The sequence below is a fragment of the Harpia harpyja genome, chromosome Z (assembly GCF_026419915.1).
Source record: "Harpia harpyja isolate bHarHar1 chromosome Z, bHarHar1 primary haplotype, whole genome shotgun sequence".
Lineage (NCBI taxonomy): Eukaryota > Metazoa > Chordata > Aves > Accipitriformes > Accipitridae > Harpia > Harpia harpyja.
In genome coordinates, this window is record NC_068969.1 from 22443033 (window position 1) to 22470045 (window position 27013).

Below are 27013 nucleotides of genomic sequence, written 5' to 3' on the forward strand. Positions count from 1 at the left end.
GTCCCATGTTAGTTTTCCTGTCTGCAACAAACGTGACTGCTGTTTCATAATTCATTAGATGTGAGAGATAAACAGAATGAAAAAAACGTTCTGTAAGAGATGCTGCCTAGCATCATAATGTGCATTTCCATAGGCAAGCTGAACCACCAGATAACCCTCTGAGGATCAGGATCTCTGTGGCGTCTTTTTTGTTTGTGTTTCTATCAAGTAAAGGGAAGTTGTTCTTTGAAACTTCTAGCTCAGCGAGCTTGTGTCACATTATTTTACATTATTTGGGATCTGAATTTGCATTCATTTAGCTGCATGAAGTAAGAAGGTGCAGCGGAGCATGCTCTGGTGGGGAGCGCATGGGGCATCTGCAATGTTAATGCTCAGCTATGAAGTGAGAGAGGGCTGTGCAGTATCTGCTGATGCCAATAGAAGAACTGCTTTCTGGCTGTTGCAGGATCACTTGTGCTGGAAGAAGGTGTGTGAATAACACATTGTTTTCCTAGGAAAATATAAAAAAATTCCGAGAGTGAAGTAACTCTGTTCAAGTTAACCCAAGGGGAAATGTCTGTCCAGATTTTCCAGATTAAAGTAATAAAATTTTCTGAGTCCTCAGCATTTTGTCTCAAGCAGGAGAGTTGCTTCAAAATGAACTTCTTAAATATTTCCTGTAAGATAGTAAACAGGCAGCTTTTATGAAATGGAACATAGAGTTGAGGAGGATTTTTTTCTTTTTTTGGTAACATCATAGAAAGAGTGATTTGATTTGGGAAGAGAACAGTGGGTGCCTGGCAGATACTGCTAAGAGCCCCCATTCCCCAGTAAGATGAGTGGTATGAAGGAAGGTAAAAAAAAGCACTGGGGCTGCCTTGTTGCCTATTTGGAAGCAAGGATCAAATCCCAGCGAGGTGCTGAGGATCTAGCATGCCAGGAGGAGCCATCCTGGTGAGGACAAGCTACTTGTGCTTGGCGTGACAGACGAAGGAGAAAGCGGTCCGAGCACAGTGCGAGGATCCATGACTCCCACAGCTGCATGTTGGCCAGCGGCATTGGTAACGCTCAAGGAAAAGCTATTGCAGTCTTTGAGATGCAAGGTAAAAGCCTGAGGAGGAATTTTAGCCATGCAGGTAGACAAATCAGTCTGTCTTTGATAGATGGTGGTCAGAAAGATTTGGCAAGATTTAAACATAGTCTCAATACGAGAACCCAGATAGAGATGTCAAAGTCCAAGATGATACATAGGTCAAAGATGTGAGTGACAGGGAGAGCAGGGAGGGCTTGGGAGAAAAACAAGATCTTGGCTCGCATACTGACACACCAGCTTTCTCCTTTCCTAATCCAAGCGTGGCTGTTTGCAGCTCGCTCCTGGCTCAGACTTGTTTAATGCTTACATAAATAAAGTCCAAACAAAAATATTTTCCAAAGGAGAGGCAGGGTAGGGAAATAACAAGATGTTTACCTCTATAACTTTTTTTTTTCTCAGTGAAGTAGAAATCCCAGTGAAATTTCTGTTCTAAAGGCCAAATCAGAAAGCTTTCATCCCCAGACTTGTAAACTATTTCTGAAATTAGAGACTCTCAAAATTACTCATTAGAGCACCAGCTCTTAAACTAAAATTCTATTAAGCTCCATATCAAAGGGGGTTTTATTCTGAACTGCATAGCCTGCTGTGTAGTCTTGACACAACAGCAAGGACATGGGCAGAAGAACTTCATCTTGTGTATTTGTGAAAGGGATGACATAAAACCCTGCTTTTTAAAAGTCAGGCACAGGTTTTATAGAGACAGTGTTTAGAGATATTAGAGCCATAAATATCAGGAGGCAAATCTTGTCAAGTATTTCGAGAGCAAAAAGCTTTAATGCTTTTGTGGGTGCTAGTCATCAGTTAAAGTGCTTTCAGCCTGCCTTCTTATAGACGGGCTATGATTTCTTCAAACCAATGTCCTCTAAAATCTGAAATTGATTGAGATGCACTAGAATCTCATCTTCAAGACTATTTTATGGGCCAAATTAGCATAGTTTATAGTCTACAGCCAATGAAGTCATATTATTCCATGGGCAGCAATGCAAATGACTTCTGTCTCCATCTGGTTGTGTATTTTGTCCAGGATATGAAAGCATGCTCTGTTGTATGTGGAGAGTTATGCAAATGTGATGAAAACAATTTGGAAGAGGGCATACAGGCTATCTCTTGGTAGAAGGTTCTTTATTCAGTCTGAACCAGGAAGATTTGGCCAATCTTTCTGGTCAGTTTTTTTGTTCAACAGGATGTCATTGCCAACCTATTCAGATTCCCCTTGAGATAAGTCGTGGTCTGTACTAAAAAAAATAAAAATCCCGTTGTCTTCCATTCAAGGACTGAATACGACCTTAAACATCATTCTAAATTTTAGATTGCTGGGATCATCTTAAAATTATAGAAGGGGTATGAGAAGGCAAACCCCATTATGCTCTGTAAATCTCTTTAAGTCATGCTTGAAAATTTACTTAGGTGTCTTGGCTGTATCTGTGTACCTAAGTGGATTGTGCATTTCACATATATGAAGAGGTAGTTACCCCTTACCTATATCGTTACTTTACTTCCTATTGTATGGGTGCTTTGAACTTCATTTAATATACATAGTAAAGGTGATGTTTTGGCCACTACAGAAACCCAAAATTGCCAGTGAACAAGTTTTAGCTTTCTAATTTGTCAATTCTTAAACTATCAGATTCATTTTTAACCATTCAAGTTTCTTGTATCCAAAGTACAACCAAGTCTCAAGGGTGAAATACCAAACCAAACACCCAATGCAATATATACGGGCTAAAAGAAGAACCCTTTGTATGCTGATCCAATGATTTGTTGATAATCTAACTGAAGTATTAGTAACCTAATCAAAGACTTATTTTTAGGACAGTTACAGTGATGCTAAGGCTAGAGTGCATAGTACCCAGTTACTGCTAATTCCCAGTAGCTTTACAGTTGCAGTGATGCACACAGTCTAGCATGTGTGGGTATTATCTACCCTTTTGCCTTCCTGTGCTCCTCCTGGACATAAGCAGGATGGTGTCAGCCTTCCCAGGAGGAGGCAGTTACAGCCCCTTGCCTGCCCCTGGAGGGGCTTTGTTAGGAGATCATGGGGGGGGGGGGGGGGGGTGTCTTTCCCCTGGCTGGCACTGACTGCAGATATTTTTATACAATTGCTACTACTGCTGTATTACCTGCTTTTTCTTCATTGATTTCTATCTCTGTTAAGTCTGAGTTTTACTATATGTGATTTATATAGGTGGTGTTCTTGCTCACAGTTCTCTTTGTTCCAGCCAAACCCACTTTTGCTCAGTCCTGGATTGTGTTTCTTTGGTGAGGAGGAGCTGCAGGTTGTGCTCACAGCTTTGGAGGCATCTGTTTCCATCCTGCGGCTGCACCAGCAAGACCTTTGCGATTATCTTGTGGTTGTATTCTTGGGGTCCTGTGTTACAATCCCTTGTTTTTCATTCAAGCACATACATCCTCTGTCCAGGTTCATTGAATAGCTCACTCTGTAGGAATAATGATCCATTTGAAGATATAGATAGACATACAGATACAGGTATTATGCTTTGGTAGCTACTTGCTATTAACATCGACTCACTAGAGCAATATCACTGATATGTTATCAAATTTGCTTTACAAAAGTCTCTAGAGATAGACGTTAAGTAAAATATAGCAGCATAAAAGCCACTAACATTTTATTCTCTAAGCCTGAATATTAGTCATGTTTTCTTTTGGAAATTAAAATTCAGTGATGTATAAAGAAGTGATTGATGTATGTATGTTTTTGTTAGAATATAGTAGAAGAAGAAATAGTTTCATATCAGTTAAACAAGAATAGTAGATAAAAACAGCATTGACACTGCTTTTCTAATCATTAGAAAAAAACCCCTTAAATATAATGACAAAGGGTTCACTAATGGTGTATGAGTTTTTGACAGTATGCCTTTCAAGGCAATGTACAGCAGTACTTCCTTCGACATGATACAGTCACATAAATTGGCTTTCTAAAAGACATGCAGACACCTGTCACCATGAATTTGAATCTTTTACTATTAATGTAATTTTCTGTAATATTTGGGGGTTTGTTTAATGGTTCTAAAATAGCCCTCTTGCATAGAGAGTTCTCTCTTAATTTCAGAACCAGCATAATTACAGATTTTGGATTCTAAAAATATGCTACCAATTAAAAAAAATAAAATAAAAAAAAAAAGCAAACCACGGAAACCCTCCTCCAGCAAACAAAGAAAGGCAAAACAGAGCTTAGCTCGCTTAAAAAATAGGGTTCTCTCTGTCAAATCACCAATGACCTGAGACTTGCAGCCTCCTGAGGGAAGCCTCCTTGTTTCAGTCTGGTTTCCAGGGCACGCCAAGTTCAGCATCTGAGTTATTTCCATGTTGCAGCCAATAATGGGGAACCAAGTGGTTCCTCATGTACAAACGCTGTAACGTCTCTGCTTGGGTAAAGGTCTTAACAGTAGAACAATTCAGTGGAGCTGTAAATGAGAAGGGATATAAATACAAAAAGCAGAGGTCAAATATTATTACACTGCCCCCGCCAGTGGGAACTTGCGGGAAAGTGAACTGATATGGTCTTGGTTGCTTGTACTTCAATGTCATCTGTGAAGTATTTCTTTTAAAGAGCAAACTTTGATTTCCAGGACTTATCTAGTGGTCACTTAGAAAAAGAATTACCAAATTTCATAAATAGAGTACAAACCCACATAGGTCCTAATAAAAGATAAAAGGCTACATCTCTTTTGTTTTGCCTATAATTGAATCTTCTTTACTATAAAGACTGATTTTTTACATAAAACTGGGAAATTTTTCATTACTCCAGCCAAAGTTGGATAATTGTAACTGTGAAAAGCCATATGGTTTTGATTAAAATTTCCATATGCCGTTTACTGAGACAAACTACCCAGCCTTAAGGGGCTTTGTATCATTTTGGATTGTTTAAGCTTTTATTAAACCACATTTGAGGTTTTGGAAGGAGGTCATTCGATGCAATACCCTACCCAAACTGAAAAGCTGATGGGGTTGACAGCTGAGGCTGGCACCTTCTGGGTTTTTGAGTGTTTTTGAGGAATGAGCATCTGTATCAGACTGGCATCACTTACCAGTACCTGCATAAGTTGTATCACTAAGCCTTAAGGCAGAGTTTTAATGGAGGTTACAGAAAAATCTAGTAATGCAAGAAAAGACATTCAAGTTCATATTAAAGGTTGGGTGTTAGTGTACACATGCTAATAGCATATCGCACTCTAGTGCATTTCAGCACCAGATGTCAAGTTTTTGTGCAAATATTAGCTAATTCTCTTTCGAGAGACACAGTTTAAGTACTGATCCTTAGAGATGTGCAAACTTTGTCACAGAGAACTTAAGTGACTTTCCCAAAGTCATGCAATCGCTAGTACAGTGGCATCAGTGGTACAAATCAATGTATTTTTCACAGGTCAAATACGTACAGCTTTATACTCGCATGGGTCTGTTAAGTCTGATTCAGAATTGATACTGTGGAGATGAAGAAGTTTAGATGGCATCCTCAGTCATTCATTAAATAAGGTCTGAGTAACTGTTAATCATGATAACCTGTCTGCATTCCTGTTACACCTCCCTGTTATATTCTCCTCTTTGCACTGAAAACATTACTAATCATGTCTTCATGTTGCATATCGGAGTTACTGGAGCTTATACAATATTCTTATATTTTCATTGGAGTCATAAGTTTAGTATTGTGTGCTCCCAGTAAGCTTTGGCAGGACATTGACCTCCAGAATCGGAAAACGTTAATATTTTCTTTCTCAGTGGCTTCTTTTAATCAATTTTGACAATTGCTTTCTAAATAGAGAATATCCAAGTTAAATAGGGCAAAAACTAACATACAAGTGTATTCCTGCAGTCATACAAATATCTGATCTTGATTATTTGAAATCACGCATTTAAAATAAAAGCCTGATCTACGAGTTATTCATTGGTGCAAGTGACCTAGGATTTCTTGTGCAGACATATGCTGCTTTGATTAGTTAGGGTAAGTTTACATCCTTCTTGTGTGTGCTATGCTGTATTGTTTCCTTTTTGATCCTATGAATAGAAATGGTCATATACTGCCCGGTGCCACAGATCCCTGAGTTGTTGAATGGATATACTTTCACCAAAAGCACATGCAGGGATCCTGGCTCTAACAAGAAGCAGTTTCTATTCCTACGAGCAGTCCTCAATTCTGGTCATGTTTTGTTTGTTTCATGTATAAAAATTTTTATTGAAATTAAAGCTCCTTTCTTTTTTGATCTTGCAATGATAGATCACTGTAATTGAAGCAATTCACACCCTAAAAACTTTAATTAAGTCACAAAGGTGCCTGCATGCTAAACCTTAATGAACTTATCACTTCCACACATTGTTTTGCTTGGTCTTGTTCTCTCCCTTCTGTTTACCAATGCTCATTGCATTTTGTCTAATTGTAAACTCCTAAAATGGCTAGGTCTTTTGTTTCTATTTTGAGGTATTTTAGTATCCCATGGGGTACTTAATAATTAATTGTAATGTGATTATTTTCAGATTTCTTACATACTATGTTGCAAGGCCCCAGGGAGCAAAACTCTTGGATTCTCAGGTCTGTTAGTGGGCATCAGGCCACCAGACTATGACACTGGCTTTCAGACCTCCTCCTCCTTCCCAGTATTTCATGCATCTGAAGGCTACATGGTTGCAATCCCTGTAATGTGGCTTCCTGTTTATCACTAGCCATATTTTCCACCAGTTTATCCCTAACTGAACCTGGCTGCTTAATTGTGATTAAGGCATAGTTAGTGTTTGTAATGTTCTAGAAAGGTGGTCTTGATCTCCAGGCATCAAGGATGCTGAACCCACTGCGCTCTGTTGTAGTTTATTCCAGCAGCTGATCAACATCATTCATAGTAAGTGTATTTCTCATCTGCATTTCCATGACTTCAGCTTCCTACCACTGGTTTTTGTTATGTCCTCCACTGGGCTAGCAAACACTTCAGGGGATGGCATTGTCTCCTCGTGACGTGTTTCTACATGTAAACCAGAAATGTCTCACTTCCGTTTGAGAAAGTTTGAGAAACCTGTTTGAGGCCTTCACTGTCTCCCTCCCAAATACGAAATATAACAAGAAGAAGTAGGAAACAACAAAAAAAAAGGTAAAACATGGCACAGTGAGAAAAACCTGAGCAGAGGCCACCCCTGCAGCAGCACATGCTGAATAGCCGTGCCATGTTGTGGGGGTCATCTGCTCAGGCACAGTGGCAGGTCCAGCAGCTGGACACCTGCAGACCTCAGATTTCCAAGGTCACCTAATGCTGCTCAGGTGCAATTTCCAGTGGAAAGAGAGCTGGTACCAAGGGAGACGTGGAGGTATGACAGTCCTGCCTCAAACCTTCTTCCAAAACAGTAAGTATGCCAAGAAATAATTGAGCTTGCTGGCTTAATAAGTCTTCTGGCATTTTTGTGGGTTTGTTTTGGCTTTCTTTATTGGCAAATAAGAACAAAAATCCTCATATGTTAGCCAGGATCTATGGGCTTGGGGGCAAGGCAAAGTGGAACTTAATGCTCTTGTCAGGGGAGATGTATACAGCTGAGCCATTTACACTGTAATTCAGTCATTCTGCAGCATTGAAGGTTATTTTTTTCTTCTTCTCTCGCTGTCCCATTGATTTTTAATGTCAAAAGTATAGAGAATAATTTCTTACCTACTCTCCAGGGAGGGGTAGAGAGGCACTAGACAGCTGTGTTTCTCTTGGAGGAAGATAACAAACATGGGGAAAGAAGTGTTAGAGTGCTACTTCTGTGTTAAAGTGTCCTGCAGGGTGGTTTTCAGCAAGTGTGTTTAACTTTTGTTTAGCAAGTCGTTTTACCTCCACGTATGGGGAATTCAGCAGTACAGAATTGCAGCGCAATATTCTGCACCCATTTGAGCAGAATTTTGTAGGAAAGGTTTTTGTCCACTTTACACAGCGTGTGAAAGCAGAGGAGAACCTCTCAAATCGCCACATCACTATCTGTACACTTTGTAACTGTTCAACAACACTAATATTGTTCCTAATTTCTCGGGAAAGATTGCAAGGTGGTGTTTAAATGAAGTTTCTTACTAATAACATCTTAATGATATTATTGTTAATTCAAGTTACTATTTAGGTATTGCAAAAATAAATTTGAAGTGTGGATTTCAGAATGCACAAGCATAATCAGCCTAATCAGTTTGATGCGACATTAGCCTTTCTTATAATTATCTTAATCTTGTTAGTTTACTTGGAGCCAGATTTTAAGCACATGCATGAGGCTTTTTAGAATTGACAATTGACTTTCAAAGCTTGATAGTTCGCACTACGAGTGATAGTGATGTATGCTGTGCTTTGTTTGCTGCCTCCAATTGATTTTGACCATTCTTCCATCATTTCCTAGTTGTTCATCCAAGCAGAGACTTCTTTTCTTGGTAGCAATCCTTTTCTTGTCATAAATATATAGCTATCTGTTTTGTCAACAAATAGGGTTATTTCTTCCTTGCAAAAAAAGTTTGAGGACTAGATTTGCATTTAAACTATGGAGTCCTGCACTTTCTCTCCATACTACCGTAATCAAGAGTTGCTGGGTCACTGAGCAGGTAGGTGTTTCTTATGATTAGTAATGAAAGACCTTTCCCATTCCCCTCCCCTGTGATTAACAGAAGAATTCCCTAGAGCACTGTATAAGTAGGCTTAAACACGCAGGCTCAGAGTTGTTGCAGTCTTTCTTTCAACTGTTCTAAAGCAGACCTGCATATGGCTTTTTTAGGATTCAGGCCTGAAAAGTGAATTGTGTATAATCTCTAAAATGTTTTGTGTATGTATATGCATATGGCATAATGTATTAGTTCTATCAACGTAGAGGAAGATATAAATAGCTAAATTGTGATATGAAGAATCTTCTATTAAATATTGTCTGAGACTTACCAATACTTCTGCAATTTTCTTTCTAGTGCACACATATATATATGTGTGTGTGTGTATATGTATATAAAGCATCTGCTTTGATGATTGGGACATGTTTTGCTTTTACTTTTTCATTTATTGGAAATAATGTTCATGCAAGGATGTTTCCTAATACCACATTTATTCCTCTAGGCATCATTTTGGTTTTAGGCTATTATTCCTCATGCAGCTGTCCTCTATGAGGATGGGATCCAATCTTGTGCCTGTATGCAGTCAAAATATATTTAAATCTATGAGACTGACAGGTGGCCAGAGGAATGTAAAAGTGGTTCCTGAAAAGTGCCATTCCACCTTTTTTATAGAACTTGGGACAGAAGAATTCTCTCTCTCTCTATTTTCATTGATAAGGAGTTTTTTTCTGTTTTCCTTCTGTCTTTTTTCCTAGGCCAAAAAAACCAGAAGGACAAAGAAAATCACCCTGGTCAAAGTTATAGAGTCAGACTGTGACTTGAGGCTGGGAAACTCTATGCTTTATTGTCTCCTTGTACCTACACAGAGTCTGAACGAACAGCTCACACTGGTGAACCTGCTGTGAAATTGATACCCAGATTAAATTTGGACCGGTTTTAATCTCAAGTCTAGTTTTGAACCTCCTCTGTGAACCCATTTTGCCCAAAGGGCTTCATAATGCAATAGCCTTAGCACATGACACAAATGGCAGCACTGCGTGGGTTTGGTCTTGCTTCTGTCCATGGGCTTGGGTAGAAGAAGGATGGGAGGGTGGCAGGTTTGGACTAGTTTTGTTTTCACAAGTAATTCACTGTAGTGCAGCAGGCTTTTTAAGTCCCCACAATATTTATCCACCACAATGAAAATGAAAAAGATGAAATAATGTAATAATAAGATCCCAGGAATGATGTAGTGTACAGCATAAGGGTATGGCAGAACTGTGCTGGAAATCTCACAGTGACTACTAGCACTGTGACAAATTGTTATTCACCATTTCCACTGTAGTTCCCCTTTTGCCTGGATTTTGTCCTGAATTTGGCTTTAGCAGGAAGGGTCCATGAAGAAGGTTTCTAAAATGAAGCAGTGACTTCTTCTGATTTTTTTTATTTTAAGTATGCATGCCAGTGCTTCCAGAAAACATTTTCAAGAGGGGACAAAAATCAAGGCTTAATTTTTCATCCTTGTAACCTTATAATGATGTTCCTACTAGTTCCTGCTGTTAAATATTTATCACCTGCGTGTTTTCTCTGGTTCCCAACTGTACTGACAACAGGTTTGTAATTGCCAAACCACAGCTCAGCTACACTGAAAGCAAAAAAGTAAAAATTGAAATGCAAGGGCCTGTTAAAGATAAAAGGCTACCAAAGTGATTCAGTGTAGTAGTGCTCCTGCGCATCAGCGATGGTGCTGATCAATACCTGGTGCCACTGCTTGGCTCACAGAGAGTCACCTCGTCACTTAATAGCAAGTTTCTTGAATTCAGTGTGCAAGGAGAGAAAAGACGGAGTTGCATTTTTGGCGTGCATGGCCTCTGAAGGAGAGGAAAAAGAGAGGTGGAAGGAGGAATTTAATTTAATTTAAGCACTGTGGCTAACATACAGGTATTACAAGAGACTTCTTTATGGGAAATGAAGGGTTTCTACACATGGGTTGCACAGGCATGAGTAACAAGTCTCTTAAAGGGAAACAGAACTGCTTTATAACATAATTGAAGGTAGTGATTATTTGAGGTTGTAATTCTTCATGAATTCATGAACTAGCAACATTACAGGTTGCTGGAGTTTTCTCTAGGGCATGTCTTCTGCCCTCGGTAAATCTGCACCTTTTCCCCTTTACCAGCCTTGCAGCCTGTGGAGACATTTTTGCTGCTTGTGATGGTTGCTGCCACAGCAGTCTCCCACTGCCAGGTCCCACCAACCCACCTTCCAAGCTGATGTTCACTTGTTTCTCTGTCACACAGCAAAGTCTTAATGAACCTTCTGTCCTTCTTATGAGGAAAAAAATATTAAACTCCCTTTAATTGAGTTCTTTCTCTCTTGGCAGATCTTGAGAACTTCAAAACCAGAACAAGAAGCACGGTGTCTGTCCGCCAGGGCCAGGGCATGGTGCTGCTGTGTGGACCACCGCCACATTCTGGAGGTAAAGCGGCTTCCTTCTCTTGCTTTCAGCACTCAGCACCCATATGCAAGGTTTTCATTCTCAGGGTGTGTTTCAGGAAGTTTAAAATGGCACACCTTAAAGGAGAAGGCTGTGGCAGTGCCAGCCTGACTGAATGGGTCACGCTGGGTGGTCCTATTGACTAAATGCACTGGGAGACCTCCAGCTGGGTGTAAGTGCAGAGAAAGCCTAATTTTACTGCATACGATTATGCTTTTAGGAGATGAACTGATGCAAACTTAAAGCAGTATGTGCATATATAGAAGACATGGCCAAGATCTCGTGCAACGTGTAGAAGCCTTTCTCTGTGTGGCCTGGGTGTACCTTCTGCAAAAAGGTTGAAGATGGCTGACACAGCCACTTTCATGCATCATCTTTTCATATTATTTCTTTTTTTCAAACATTTACTGTCACTATTTTTGTCTCCTGGGTACTCAGGATCCATAAGCAGTTGTCTAGGTCTCATATGGTGATTTATTTCTGGAATGGCAATACATATTCTTCCTACTGTTTTTATGGGAGGGAGAGGCAGGGGGGAGTGTTGTAAGAGAGGGGGAAATAACATGCCAGCAAGTTATATAAGGATGCTGAAGACACCACTGTATTCTCTGCTGGTGTTCACACCTACACCTGGTTTTCTGGAAACCATAATCTGGAGGTCCAGACAGAATGATGGAGAAACTCTGCTACCAGAAGTCCCTGAAGGTTTACCACTGTGTGCACTATTGTTCTTGTCTGGTGATACATTTAAATCCATTATTATTACAGAGACAGGTGCTAACTGTAAGTCAGGGCTTGTTGAGTGTCCAGCAATACAGACTGTGCAGAAAATGATGTAACCTGTCTTCTCTTGACAGTCACTTGTATCTCTAATGCCTCAGAAAGAGGCAGATTTCTGACTTTCATGGAGAAATGGAAAAGCTGTAGTAGCAGACAGGCAAAAAAAAAAAAATCTGTGGTGTTAGAGTGGTCTTAGTGCACTCTACAGAGTATGTTTTGCTATAGTTGTATTATAAAATGATGGATCTCCTCTTAAAGTCTTACTAATCTGTCATTTGCGCACCTGTCGACATTATACTTGCTGTTTAGAGCAGGGGCAATGGCATGTATGTCCCATATGGTTATGGAAACTGGTACCCATGGCAATTACTGGATCTGTCCCACCCCACGCCTGGCCATGGCAGAGCTGTGCAGATATCTTTGCGTTTGCCTTGCCCCTGTTCCTTGGTCACTGACCCAGGCGGCACCTTGGGTCTCACACTGTGCCTGAGCAGGTAGGATCTGGGGAAAAGGCTGCAGACACCTGACCAGCTCATCAGGCATCACCTGGGGTTCAACAAGGGGTGTAGGTTTCAGATCTCGCCAAGCTGGGCAGGTTCAGTCCTGAATCCTTCAGGCATTTGTGTCGTGCTCTTCTGTATTCCCTGGGCATTTTCCATAACCACGCTTCTAACCTAGGTTATCCTGGGGGGTGGAGAGTCAATGGCACAGTGCACCCACCCCGGGGAGGGAGGGTTGGGAGGGAAAGGTGTTCAGCTCTCATTGACATGAAGGATATTTACAACTTTCTACTCTAGATTGTCTTAGGATTTTAAGTACAGCAAAAGGACTGTATAAATACATTGAGAGTCTGGAGAACACCAGTCAGTCACGTAGCTTCTGAATTTTAACACCAAAGTGTTTGGTGTTCTCTAGACTCTCAATATATTTCTTTATGTTACGAAGTAGTTAACAAGGAGATGAAAGGGAAGACCACAATAGCTGCTGTCTGCATCTGCCCTGCAATGATCTCTTCTGGCAGTGTGTGGTACCTGCCAAAGGCCCTTCTCTGAGAAGAGTCAGCATCATTGACTCTGGCATGTGTGTGAGGAGGTTTACAAGCAGTTTGTATTAACGGCACTAAGAAAGACAGGGCTTTCTCAGTGGCAAAGGCAAAATTTGGTAGGGGGAAAAAATAGATCCAAAGCAGAGTTTACAAACAGCCAATTATATTAAATAAAGTAGCATGTACTTTGGTGCAGTTTACTTCAGGGAGGATGGTATAAATGTTTAGAAAATACAAACCAATTCTTTCAGTTTAGCACAAATTTGTTTTAAATATACCAGTCCTATGTTGGCTGACTTCCTGAACACATATTGCACTGTTACATTTATATCAAAAAAAGTGTTAGAAAGGGAATCAGTCATCTCTTCTTTTTGGACACCATTTCAGGCATGGTCCGTGTGTGCCTGACAAGCGCTATGTGTCGTGCCACTAACCACCGCGCTCAACAACCAGCCGTTGCGGCTGGCTCTTTCATCAGGGAGTTTTTTGGTACGTTGTGAACAAGTGGTCACCTTTTATGGGTCTGTGTCCCTTTTAAAGAAATTTGTGATCCTGTTTTGAAATCTGTCTGTCCTCATCAGCTGAATGAAAATGGCCTGGTGAGCTGTTTGCTGTTAGGCTGCTTTTATTGCTCAGATAGGAGGAGACAAGTGCTTAAGGAGCTTCTTCGCTTGCATCTGACTAGCTGCCAAACATATCTACTCGCTTAATTTATTCAGCTAGGGCCTCTCACCTTTTGACTTCAGATGCCAGTTTTCTTTTTAGTTCAGAGATTATCAGGAGAGTTTCAGTATCTCAGATTTCTGATGTTCATTACTTGAAGGTTGCTCTTGAATCTGTGATATCACGTCCACAAAATGACTCGTTATCACAGCATCTAACTTTTACGAGAGTGGCTCCTATAGTGTTAATTATTCCCCAAAATTATGTGCCCTCTGGTCTGGGTGGATGGAGCTTGCCTCTCAGCCCCTGCAGGTGGGTCTTATTGACACATCTGATGAGGCAGCTGCCAAAGCTAGATATTACAAACCACTGAAGATGGATTGTGGATCAGCCACGAACTCATTTGCAGTCTGCAGTGCTGTGGGTGAAGTATCATTATTAGCTTCATTTCCATAGTGAAGAAAGGAGGGACGATTTGGAACAGAAATGCTTTGTGATCCTTAAACCCCGTTCATCTGAGTGGCTTGGACATGAGACTGAAGAGCGGTGCTCACCCTCATCCTATCCCAAACTAATTGTGCTGCACAAACATGGATAGTGTCAACGGACCAAATCCAGGAAGGCCTGGGGTGACTGGGTACTGAGCTGCACTGCTCTGAAGAGCTGAGGCATGAGGTTTTATGCCCTTTTACAGTTAGAACTAACCCCACCTGCCCAGCCTGCTCCTGCTGGCACCAGTGGCTGTGGGGTGCTGCCTCCCGTTTCTCCCCAGGCAAGTAGGCTGCCATCTCCTAGAGGGACACGGGGACTGCACAGGCAATGCAGAGATGAGGCAGGAATCATACACATTTGTCTTTGTCTCCTTAGCAAAGCTTCACTCTGTGGTTACTGAGAGTTTTCTATTTTGCCGTAAGAGATCTTTGCAGCATGAACGCCTTGCGTGGAGATGCAGGGGCCGGTGGTGGTTCGTGTAGGCTGTGAGAAGGAAATTGTGGTGCATTTGCTCAGGTGATACAGGGAAAAGTTTTGGTCTGAGTGTAGGTACTGATGATACAAAAACATTCCAGAAAGGTGCTGGCATTATTTCTGGTTTGGGTTCAGTATGTGGGAAAGAGCATCTTACGGTGACCAGGAGGAAAGCGCGTTTCTGGTGCCCAGAAAGGCAGAAAACTGAAGGGTAATTATTTCCCTCACTCATTTGGATGAGAGATGACTTCCTACATGACCACTATCTATGACCTGCTGTATTCCAGCTAGAAAATGATCTTAATTGTAGCTAGATCCACAATTAGTCTAAATTGTAGTATTACGATTTTGTAACTAAGCTGGGCTGGAGTTATGCCGGTTGTTGTTTTCTGGTTTGCATAGAAAGTATTAAATGGAAAGTCAAAATAGCTCCAGTTAATTCAGACTGAGACCCTTGTTCTCCAGGAATTAATCTTCTCTATGGCAATATTTTCTTTTACTTTTTCATCCTCTTTTTCCTTCCTCCTAAGGTTAGAAATAAGGATGAGTTTTAAAAGTCACAACCCCAAAGTTAATGCTTTTCAGTCGTGTGCATCGCATTTCCGCTAGCCAACTGCATGTCTCCCAGTGTAATTGAAGCTATTTGGTCCCTAGCAGTCACTGCACAATTACCACAGCTATCTCCTATTCCAGCTCTTGGCAGATGGAGGTTCATAAGAGAATATCACATATCACTGGGAAGTAGCTGCATGTCAGAAAACCACTGTGTTTCATGGGCAGCTTCCATCCCCAGGGTCCAAGGCAGTGTTTGCAAAGCAAAGCTGTAGACATCAGTTCCTTCCAATACCCCACTATCCCGCTGCTGGGATATAACATTGCAAGTATTTAACATCGTAGTGCAACAGTAAAAAACATTCAGGTTAGAAGTGAAAAATAATATCTCGTTAAAAGTGCGAGTGGCAATAAGATAGAGAAAATGCAATTACTTATTTTGGAATTTGATTAGGGCAGCAAACCTAACTTCATCATCCTTGCAAAAGTGCCTGGGGACATTAATGACCACCGCTGAGGCGTAGGACTGTCGGCGGCGGGGGGAATATACTTTTATATTATTATTATTTTTTACTTCAGTTTCTGATCTGCATTGAAAATGAAATCTTAAAAAAATAATTTTAAAGAAAGCAAAACTATTCCATCTGAGAATAGCTGTTGCTTTGATGATGAGGGTATTCACTAGAATAGTAGAAGCCTGGAAGAAAACCGTCCTGGCCAGTTCCTGAGCACAGAGCTTAGGATATCCTTCTGGGTGTTGGAGACACAGGCTTGAGAATTTTTTCCTGATGGGGAAGACTTCCCAAATGTCTGAGGGGGGCTCAGTGCCAGTGTCTTCTCCGTTTTGAGGTTGCTCAAGTGGCAAGGCTTAGAGCCCCCTTAACTGAAAGGATTTGATAAAAGAAAAATAGGAAATTAGAAGGAAATTATTTCCTGCCCACTGTTGTGTCATTGGTTGTCTTGGTCTCAAAAATTGTGGATTTTACTAAAAAATTGTCGATCTGCATCCAGACCTTTATCCTTTCAACTGGAGCTCACTCTAATACTTTGCTACTTGGAAACATCCATATTTAAAGAGCTGGCAGCTAAAAGTGACATTATGTTGGCCTACATACATTAGTTGTTGCAGGTTTCTTTTTTTTTTTTTTTTTCTTCTTAATGATGCCAAATAAAGGGCTTCCTACTGTTCAAATGTTGCAAGAAATTCACCCTGAAAATGAGTCCAAATGATTAACAAGTATTTTCAGCATCAGAAAGTGGGCTGCGTACAGCTTGCACAGAGCAATTTGGGCATCGCCATGTATTGTCCCAATTTTTAGTTTAATATGAGTTGGAGATTCAGCATATGAATCTAGGCTTACCCCCGGTCCTCCAAGATGAAAATGAAATGTGTATTTCTTGCAGCATGGTTTCAGCGGGGAGTCCCTATTTTGTCAGGTCAGTGCATCCTGGTGTTACATTTTGTTAAGCAGCATAATGATGCGATTGCCTCCTATGATGAAGTGCTTGCTGAGTGCTGGAAATTTGGAAAATAAATGTTCATCTGGAGCTTGGGAAGTCGGTGGACTGAAAACCAGAATAAATGCAAATCAAACATTTGCTTCTGTCGTATTTTCTGCTCTTGGAGCAGTATATGCCTGAGACCCTGAAGCCAGTCCTGTCGTATTTATGGCGCCTTGTCTGTTAGGAGTTTTCAGTTTTCCCACCTTCCCCATTTGTTCGCTTATATGCACTAAATCAGTGTAAGAACTAGTAGAAACCTACTTGGGTTGTTAGCATTTTTCTGAGATAATTACTCTGCATGTGAAGGGTTTTCCCTCATTCTGTCCGCTGCTTTTTTAATCAAAAACCTAACGATGCTCGTGTGTCGACGATTCTACCTGTGAAGCTCTACAAAAGAAATAATGTAAGAGTAAACATTACTATGGGGACATGGCATTCAGGGCCTGTGTAACAGCACAATGAGGAGCTGTAGGTATTTAGGTGGACAAGAGAGAACAGTCAAAAGTCCTGAAAGTAAGTATGGAGCTAAAATTTGGCTTTGGTTTTGTTGCAACAAACACACAAGGGTCCCCATCACAGCCACTGGCCGCTACCATAGCATTAACTGGGCAGTCCCCAGTAACTGAATCACAATAACGGGTTTGGAAATGGGAGGAACATCAAAAAGTTTTCATGACTTTTTTGATGAGACTAGTTAAGGTATCGCAGCATGTCTTAGGATGAGCTCTATAATTCGGGTACCATAAAACAATGCTATATTGCTTTACATTTTCAAAGCCCTGCTAGATCAATACCATCTGCTGTTGTTCTTCAGAAGAGCTGTAGGAGTAATCGATTGGGGGGGGAGTTGCTAGCCAAAACAGAAGAAAAAAAACCAAAACAACCTTTGGTTTGTCCGAAGTGTTTCATTCCATTGTATTTTTAAGCCTTTTTATTACGTTTAGATATGTTTAGAAACCATGAAGCATTTCAAAATGTAAAATAGAGTGTTCAACTGAAGCTGTTGGTGAAAATGTTTTCCTTTTGAGAGGAGCTTTGCAGGAGGAAACAGATTAGCTTTTATTGTTTGCTTTTTTTCAGTATTGTTAATCAAATTTGGCAAGATACATTTATTTGTTAAGATAAACTTAATTGAAACAAACAAAAATCCCCCCAAACCAAAGCAAACACTCGCTTTTGTTTCTCAAGGCTCTGAATATAAGTTGCGTTCCATAGGGGATACGCCTGGGAAATATTTGGAGGTCACTGTGCTTTTAACTTTATCTCCAAATTGTAAGACCAAAATATTCCTTTGTGCCAAATAGTTCTTTTCATTTAAGTTTGTGGGAACTGAGTCATTTAGCTGCCACTTTTACTAGATTTATTTGATAGTCAGGGCAGGGTTAGTTAATATTTTAATAACTGCAGTTTTGAAATACCTTCTAAGATCCCTGGCATTTCATTGTGAGTCTAGAGATTAAAAAAATACAATCCTAGAAAGGTTATGCACGTCTCTCTTGACAGGCTGGTAGCACACCCATAAGCATGCAGAACAAACGAGTCTGTAAATCCTTCCCCCCTCCCTTCTTTGGGAAGATAAATGAACTTGTCTTTTAAGATTTCCTTCACCACCACCACCACCCCCCCCCCCCCCCCCCATTTTCTCTTGGTTCATCTTTAGAAAGATTTATATACATGATGTTCTCATGACATTTGCCTTCCTGCCCTTGTGGGAAAATGCTATAGAGTTAGAGATGGGGTTTCCAAGTACTGTGAGAAATGGCAAATGTACACAGAGAACTGGTGAAAATGATCTCTTAATTACTTGATTATTTAAATTTTGTGTTCCCTCCCTAGAGGTACATCTTATTCTGACATCTCTCTGTCTGTACCCCATGCCATGACTCATGACATCTGTGGCATATTTATTGTCACTCCTCCTAATTTATCTCAGTAATCTATGCAACAAGTAAGTCAGCTGATAGGTTTTTTTAGATGGCAAAGTGCTTAGATATGCAGATGGAAACCTGCTGATGTTTCTACAGGACATGTCTTCTCCTGCCCACTTGCTTAGGGCCTCTAACAAATTTCCTGGTGACCCAGGAACTGAACCTTCCCAACATGATTCCTAGTCCTGAATCTCAATTCCCTGGACACCTTGTCCCTCTGCTCCTTGCTGCGGAGTTGGGCGACCTTCTTGAGCGACTGGGAACTGTGTCCCTCTGACTGATCAAAGGCAAGAGTTAAAGGAAAGTAAGTTTTCTGTCTCTCTGCAGTGCCCGTGTTCTCAATGTGCTTGTAAATGTCCATCTTCCCAAAGAGGAGGGGATTCATTAAAGCTCAGTTGTTCAAATAACTCTTTCCCATCTGATGCCATTACTCCTGTTGGAAACACAGCCGTGGAGTCTGTGTCTGTGAGCTGAAATGTTGACAGAGAATTATTCTCACATCTTTTCACATAATGGATGTGTTCAGGTTTTCTTGTTCTCTCCTGCCTTTTTTTTTCCCAGTAGCTAGAAGAACTTTTAGTTCTGTTGCACAGCTTAATCAAGTAGAACTAACTAAATTTTAGCATTTGACAGAAGAGATGGCAATTCTGATTTCATCTCAATCTCAGCCTTTCATGCTGTACGGTAGGTAGTGAAGTGTAGACACCAGACATGTTTTCAGAAAGCACTTTACTGATTACAGTGGTGCTAAGACCACGTCTGTGCTCTGCAGAAAAATGATTAGGTTGTGCTTACTCGTCTGGTCAGTTTTTCTCTCCTTCTATTATTTTTTTTTTTTAAAGTGATGATGGGCACTTCATGGGCTGGAAACAGTGAAAATGTTTTGGCTGTAAGTATGGCTGATGGCCTCTATTATGTGATGAATGGTTTGAGGGGTTTGTCTCATAAGTAATCTACCGCAGAAATCACATCTCGTATTCTCTCATGCTTATACAGCCCCAGCTGCATAGTACAAGGAAGAAGGGGAGAAAAACTGGGAAAACCGATCAGAGCAGTGCAGAAGGAAAAAGGCAATTATCAGGCATTTTCATACCATCAGAGGATCAACGTCTGGGGCTTTCACTCCCCAAGCAGTGCTGCTCAGCAGGGAGTGCTTTGGAACAGAGTTTTCTTCAGTTGCTGTCAAGTATTTGTGCCCTTTTATTCCCCATCCTATAGCGCCAACCTTACAGTTGTTTTTCTCTCTTCTTTGAAAACTGTCACACTGCCTTTTCATTTGTCACTTATGAAGAATTAATACATTATTAATAAACGTTTAGAGACGTTGTAACAATGGGAACAAATGTTTGTAATATTCTCCATTGGTGTCCTTACAGTCGTCATTAAGTGAAGTTTATGTTAAAACTTTGGAAAACAGTCAGCCTTGAAAGAGGTAATGCAAAGGGAAGAAATTACTCATAGCCAAAGAGGCCAAGGACATTTCCACATAATGTCTGCCTAATAGCAGGGGATTATTTCATTTTGCCCAGGCAGCATCTGCCTGCTCTGCAACATTTATGCCACTGCGTGAACGCATCTAGCATTTCTGCTGGATGACCAATTCAGAATTGCTTTGGGCAAAAGCCTTGAAGCACATGTTCCCCTAAGTGTTAAATCAGCTTCTCAGTACCAGATCTTTTTCTTGTGGTGCATTCCCCTTAATAAGAAATCTTCAGAGGAATGGAAAGTTCAACCCTACAAGTTCTGTTACTTTTCTGTGTTTGTTATGGCATCCTCATCCTAGTTCTTACATAGCAGGTAACCTGGAACATTTTATGTCCCCACTCCACTACAGTAACCTTAATATCCAGCTTTTATTTTCCTGCAGTTTCTTCCAGTGTGGTATGCCTAGAACTTTTCAAAAATGTGCTTCTTGCACAGCCCACATGTCCAGGCCCGGGCAGTTGCCTCTTGCCAAGCAGACTGCCAAAGTGCTGAACTTCTCCTTATTGAGGCAATAATAGTTTCTCCTCTTTCTTTCCTATCTTAATGTCTTCTTAAGCCTTTGCTGCTTGGTCAGATTTGGTTCCAATTAGTGAGAAGCTAATTTAGAGAGGAGTATCTCACAGATGGATGGGCAACATGGTTGTGAAAGTTCCATTTCTCTAGGAAACCAAGCAAAAAATCTGCTAAGCTGGTTGCAAGTTGGTTCAACTATTTATCAAAATGCTGCAAGGTCACTGAGCAGCCTTTCATGGATCGCTCCAGAGGTTGGAACGAAAATATGAGCAGGTAAACTGTCCCTTGGGGCTGGGAAAGAAAAAGGAATCAGTGAAATATTTTGCATTAGCACTACAGTGATGCTTTCGACATGTTTGAATGTGGCAAAGGCAGTGGGGTCGGTGTTGGCAGATGTGGTACATGCAGAACCAGGAGGTGTTGCAGACCTCTCTGGTTTGCAGGGCAGGAGTTAAACCACGTTGTGCATGGAGAGTTCTGCTTGCAGGATGTGGGGAATGGTGGAGGGAAAGCTTGATTTCCAAACAAACAGGAAAATGCCACAGTAGGGTGGTGTTCCCCACGAGCTGGGGCTCAGCAGCTCAGACATGTCTTTCATGGAATAGGAAAAAAAGAAATTCAAACAGGATTTGTCTAGGTATTGCGCACTGGAGGAGGATGCAGCGTGCATATTGGAGACGTGTGGGAGATGGAGAAGACCATGAGGAGAGCAGTGCAGCATCAAAAATATCTGAATCTGTTACCATTTTTTCCTCTTAATAATGAGTGCCACTCACACATCTCCATATAGCAGTCAAATTCCCATGTCCAAAGAAGTGTCCACATTTTAAAAGTGGTTTCCAGAGCATAAGTTATTGAGCTCATAAAGTGTCTGAGTGACTTATCTCAGGCCAAGAACCAGAAAATAACTTCCCCAAACCTGCCAATTCCTAGCGCCTTGCAGCGTAACTCCGAGGCAAGGTCCCAGCTCATGAGAAGTGGAGTGACACTCCTGAAAGCTGCAGCCGGATCGAAGCAGCCTGGCAGCATTTCTTCTTGACAGCCCAAAATTCACTTGAGGTGTCTCTTTCCGTAGCCACATTAGAGAGCGGCTGAGTCAGACACGGGGCTTCCTTGCTAGCTCTGGGAACTGCAGGAGGGTGTCATTCTTCTGCGTCTGGTTCCATGTGTTGAAGATTATTACAGTTCAGCAAAAATGTGTTTCATTAAACTTAAAATTAGGCATATGAAACTCTCATTTAAATAAGAAGTTATTGAGAGTTGTAACTTCCCCTTAAAGTGCATCTCCCATCATTTTTTTTTTTATACTATGCCACAGTCACTGTTTAAATTATTAAAAGCAAGAAGTAAAAAGCTTCTCAGGAGAGAGAAATGGATTAGATTAAAATTAATCTGACATAATCCTTTCTCTAAAACTGCTGATTCAGTTTGTGCACAAGTTTATCAACATATTTGAGGATAAGGGATTAAGGATAAATTCTTCCCTAATTTGGGAATGCTTTGGCTTCATATTTCTGATAGCGCAGAGAACACGCAGTGCTGTTTTAATTGAGAAATTTATGAAATTACAAATATTTCCAGTAACACAAATTCCAAGCTCATTTTAGCTTTACACTAATTTAAGCACCTGAGTTGGTGTATGTGATCTGCCCCATTTCAGCAGGGATGGGTTTCCTGAACAAGAGCTGCAAAACAGGGTCGCAGTCAAGAACAGACTTTGGCACTGGCATTCAGACCCAAATTTTCGACTGGCATACGTCATTTATCGCCTTCAGTGTCGGCACTGCTGCAAGCTTCATACCAACCACCTACCATTTTAAGATTGTGCTCCAGCTGGGCTGTCGCAGACAGGCAGTGAGGTAGGTCTTCTGGGGTTTGTAAACACATGCTGCCCTCCCAGAGAACTAGAAGGGAAGAGGCTCAACTCTCCAGTAAAGACCTTGGAAATACCAAAATAATGAAGAACATGACATTAACGGATTTTTTTATTTATCAGTGACAGCTCATGACATCTTTAAAAAGAAATCATCTGTGAGCTAGTCATGTGGTTTATTCCCCTGTTCAGTTGCAGTTGCCACTAAATGAAGATTGAAATGGTATTGAAAGGGGGTAGAGCTGGCATGGGCTGGCTAAAGATGAGTGAAATCTGTCGTCTGACAGAATTCAGTCAATAGGCATTTATCGAAAGTTGTAACATCTTGTGATCTCGTTATAAAATAAATTAGAGATCTGAGTCTAGCTCCCAGGCTCTGCTAGCCATGTTGCAACCACCCTTACCCTCCAAACCCAGCTTTAGCTGGCCTCTTCGGACAAAGCTCTCGGAAGCAGCCAGGGAGGCTGATCTACTTTCAGCTCCCTTGAGATGGTCATAGCAGAAAGTGTGTTGTTGACACAAACACAGCATTGATGTATCTCCACTTTTGCAATCAAATATGGGTTTCCAGATCCCTGAATGGGAAGTCAATAGTGCTGGCTGCATGAGCACTCCTTCCTATGGAGGTGATATTTTGTTGTTGGGAAATAAATGGGGGTATTGGTTTTGGCATTTTCTGTCACCTGATACATATAGAATGGCTAAATGTGCAACCATGATGTTGTTTTCAGCTGGTAGATATCAAAATGCTGTTTATCTATCAAATATGTGAAGAGAAAATTTTTTGCCTGTGTACTACAGGCAAGTGCCACAGCATCACGTAGCGGTGCCTGTCCGTACAGAGATCTCCCCTAAAGGACATACCACCCGCGCTGCTTGGCCAGATATTTCAGCCCTGGAGTTGATCATAATATTAATTCACTGCAGTAAGAAAATTCTCTGCAACCAACTTTCTTTTTTTAAAGGTTTGATCTAATCTCTTCTAGCTACAGTAGGAGGCTGATCAAAGGTAGTGAAAGCTGGTATTAAAGGATTAGCTAGGTCACATTGAAATATGTTTTAAAACAAGCCCAGGGACCTTTAGCTTTACTGAAGCAAGTGCACAAAAAAGAGATTTTTACGCTAACTCTCTCTGACTTTAAACAGAAAACAAACAGACAGATTAAATCTGTGAGTCATTCTTTAAGGTGGTATGTGTAGCACTTTACGTAGAACAAGCCTGGAAAATACAAGCAATGATTGAATCTTGCACAGCAAAAATACAGTGCAGAATTAAAAGTCAGTGTAGGCATCGTTTATGCATGTGCCCAGCTTACAGTGTATTTATGCTCATTTGATGTTTGCCCATAAGTAATTAGCAGCTTCAGTCCAGCCCCCTTTATCTTTTTTTCTGGCCAATCTCTCCTCTCTCTCCTTTCCATTTACTACTGACAGTATCTGCCACGGAGGTACTTTATCTCTGGCTGTCAGGTGAAGATGAGTGTTTCTTTGGAAGGATGTTGATGCCACTCTGTGGACCATATCAAGCTATTGTTCTTTTAACTGGAATTCCCTCATTGAAATCAACTTACAAACAGAGACAGCATCATACAGATCTATACATTGCTCAGTGGGAAACGCTGTGAAATCATCTAGGCTTGAATTGGTGTCACAGGAGAGCAAGCACACGTCTCCTGGCTTCCAGAAGTACGGTGTTGCGTGATTAGTAGGGGTAAAGGTTGCAGCAAATATATAGTTATTTACCCACTTGTGAGTGCTTTCTGCATTGTTGCTCTTTTTTAAGGTTAGCTTGATGTAGTTACATGGCACGTTACACTGCGTGCTCGGTAAGATTTTCCTGACATCTTAATTTCACCATAAATCAGCTGTGACAACTAACCGTGGGTACTTCTTTATGCTGGGGGGCGGGGGTGGTGTTTCATTCCAGGATTGCCCATCTGATAATTTCCTAGGAAGTTTCCTTAGCAGAAATAAGCTTTCCATTCATAATTCTCTTTTTCAATGGATCAGTATCTCTCTCGGCAGGCCCAGCAACACAACTTTTCAAGTGTCTGGAGCGTCATCGTTGGTTGGTGCAGTTCAAGGTTACGTTTCTGTTGGTAAGGGGTACGGCTGGGGGGACTGACGCTTCCCAGAGATCCTGGTCCAAGAGCAGCTGGATCATTGCTGGGTTGAGCCTAATGCCAAAAATTTTAAGTTTAAACCAGAGGTGCATGAAACTAAGTGGCAGCAAATCTAATCCTGGGCAAAGTTCACCAGTTTCAGTAAACACTGAACGTGGTTCTCCAAAGATATTAACAGCCCTCATGACAAATACAGATTGGGTTGGTTTGTGGCTTTTCTTTTCAGGCAAGACCAGGCTGAGCTGTAAATTTCTATAGGACAGTTTACGAAGTTTGTCAGACAAAAAAAATGTATAGTTTCTTCCAAAACCTGCCAGCCTGCATGCTAGATCGGCGGAGGTGCGGGAGTGTGGGTGTCTGCTGCCCATCAGACGTTTTTGAAATAGGTTTGTGCATTTAACTCTAGTAAATACAGCAGCATGGGACTCCATCTCATAACATTTTCTATTCAGTCATAGATAAAGGCTGCTGTTAATTTTTTTCCCTGAGGGAACTTCACAAGTTAAAATTTCGTCAAAATCCCCAACGGCATGGTGCAGTAGTCATTAATGTTCCCGGTGCCATGGCAGCCAGTGTAGCCAGCTATCGACTGGGGCTGGAAGCTGTTTGCAAGAGATAAGCCAGGTCAATTGTGTACAGCCATCAAATATTTAACTATTTTAGAGATACAGAAAAATGGAGATGCGGCAGATACAGGTGATTATTGATTAGGCTTCAGGTAATGAAGACCTCTCACCTTTTTAATTACCCATACGTGAAGCTCTACATACTGGGCGAGTGTGGAGTCAATGGGCTGGGAAGCAACCACAGCCGTGCATGAATTGCAGATTGCTGTGAGGATGAGTCTGACACAGAACTTGGCTGATTTGTACATTTTTCTCATTCTTACATACTTCTGACTCATTAATGTACATGCCATGTACACGTGTATCCAGCTTGTCTGTTACCATAAACCAGCACTAACAAACACATGGGCGCAGTTACATTTACAGGAATAATTATGTCCCCCCAAGTAGAAAGGGGCTACTTGCCATTACTGTTAGTGCATGGTCAGGAGATGCCAGCAACGCAGCCTGTGGTACAGTCCCATTTCCCCGCTGGTGTGTGTTGCGCCCTGTTAGACTGTATCAGAAGTTGTACGCTGTCGTCATTGGAGGTTTGTAAGAAAAAGTTTGAAAAACCTCAGAGATATCATAGTTATCATGCCTCGGGTTGGAGAGATGACCTCTCAAAGTCTGTTCGTTGCCTTCTACGTTTTCATGTCTTTATGGTGATTCCCATCATCATCATCACTGTACTGCCGCTGACAACAGTGACTTGTGGCTCTTTCATGCTGTTCCAAGTCAAATTCTGCAAACCGATTCACTGCTTTTAGCAAAGATGAAAGGCACATGCTTTTTTCCTGTCCCACCTGGCAAGGACAGCATGTTTCTTTGTGTGCAAGCAGTTGACCGGCTGGCTGCTGACTAACTGCATTGTCAGGTTTAGCATAGATGAAGATTCATCCAAAAATGTATTGTTAACTTTAGATTAATCTATTATTATTCATCATTCTTCGCATTCAAGGCACAGAAGCTGTGGTGTGATGTAGCTGGGCGGCCCTGTGTGATGCAGAGCACGGAGTCAAGGGGCGAATTACCGAATGATGTTTGCATCCAGGTTGATTCCTTTAAATTATTTTACAATTATTTAAGGAGAGAAGATAAAAAATTGATCCAATGTGCTAGCAGGGCAATGAAATGGTCTGTAGCCCCACAAAAAAAATATGTACAGTGCGTAATTCATGTAGCTTTACTACTAAAATAAAACTGTGAAGAGAAAAATGGTTAAAAACTCCAGAAACTGCAGTGCAGTTGCCAGCAGATGACTGGTATGGGTGGAGAGGAGCCTCAGCGGTTTGGGTAGGGCCACATACATGGTACGTTGCATCAGGGATTCGTCTTTCCCTGATAATCCTCTTTCCTCTTCCCCAGTGCACTCTCAGACAGCGTGTTGTGGTGCATCGAGCCTCGTTTCCAGCTCATGTTATGCTATTCATGGGGCTACAGATGTTGATTGCTTAATCAAATCGCAGTGAAATTTGAAATTATGAATGTCGCCTACAAGCAGTCAGCAAAATTTAGTAAGCAAGATAAGAATACAGAATGAATTCACAGGATATTCATCAGATAATCAGTTACGCTTTATCATTGCCCAAACTTACTGTAACCATCAAAACACCGTTAGTACCACTTAAGAGAAATTTGAACACCAAGGAATGCAAGCAATCACAGCAAAAAAAAGAGAAGTCTACAAGTTATTCTCCAAAAATCAGTCTTTTGTGAAGTTTATACAACATTGCTATTGACAGAGACATTACCCACTCAAGTCCATCACGGGGTGCAGTCACAGAGTTGTACAAAGGTGGTATTAACAGGGCGTTAGCTGTGTGTGCCAGGGTTTGTACTGCAGTTGTGTTCTGCTGGGGTAAAGTCTTGCACCA

At 41.2% G+C, this 27013-nt stretch overlaps 1 protein-coding gene across 8 annotated transcripts in view; it reads left to right on the top strand.

Moving 5' to 3' along the window:
• The window catches only part of LOC128137068 (contactin-4), a 351999-nt gene that overhangs the window by 232683 nt on the left and 92303 nt on the right, over positions 1-27013 (top strand). For all 8 annotated transcript variants that reach the window (XM_052777691.1, XM_052777698.1, XM_052777690.1 and 5 more), the window contains one exon: positions 10987-11082. In XM_052777691.1, the coding sequence (XP_052633651.1) occupies positions 10987-11082 (96 nt within the window). The remainder of the gene's footprint in view (positions 1-10986; positions 11083-27013) is intronic.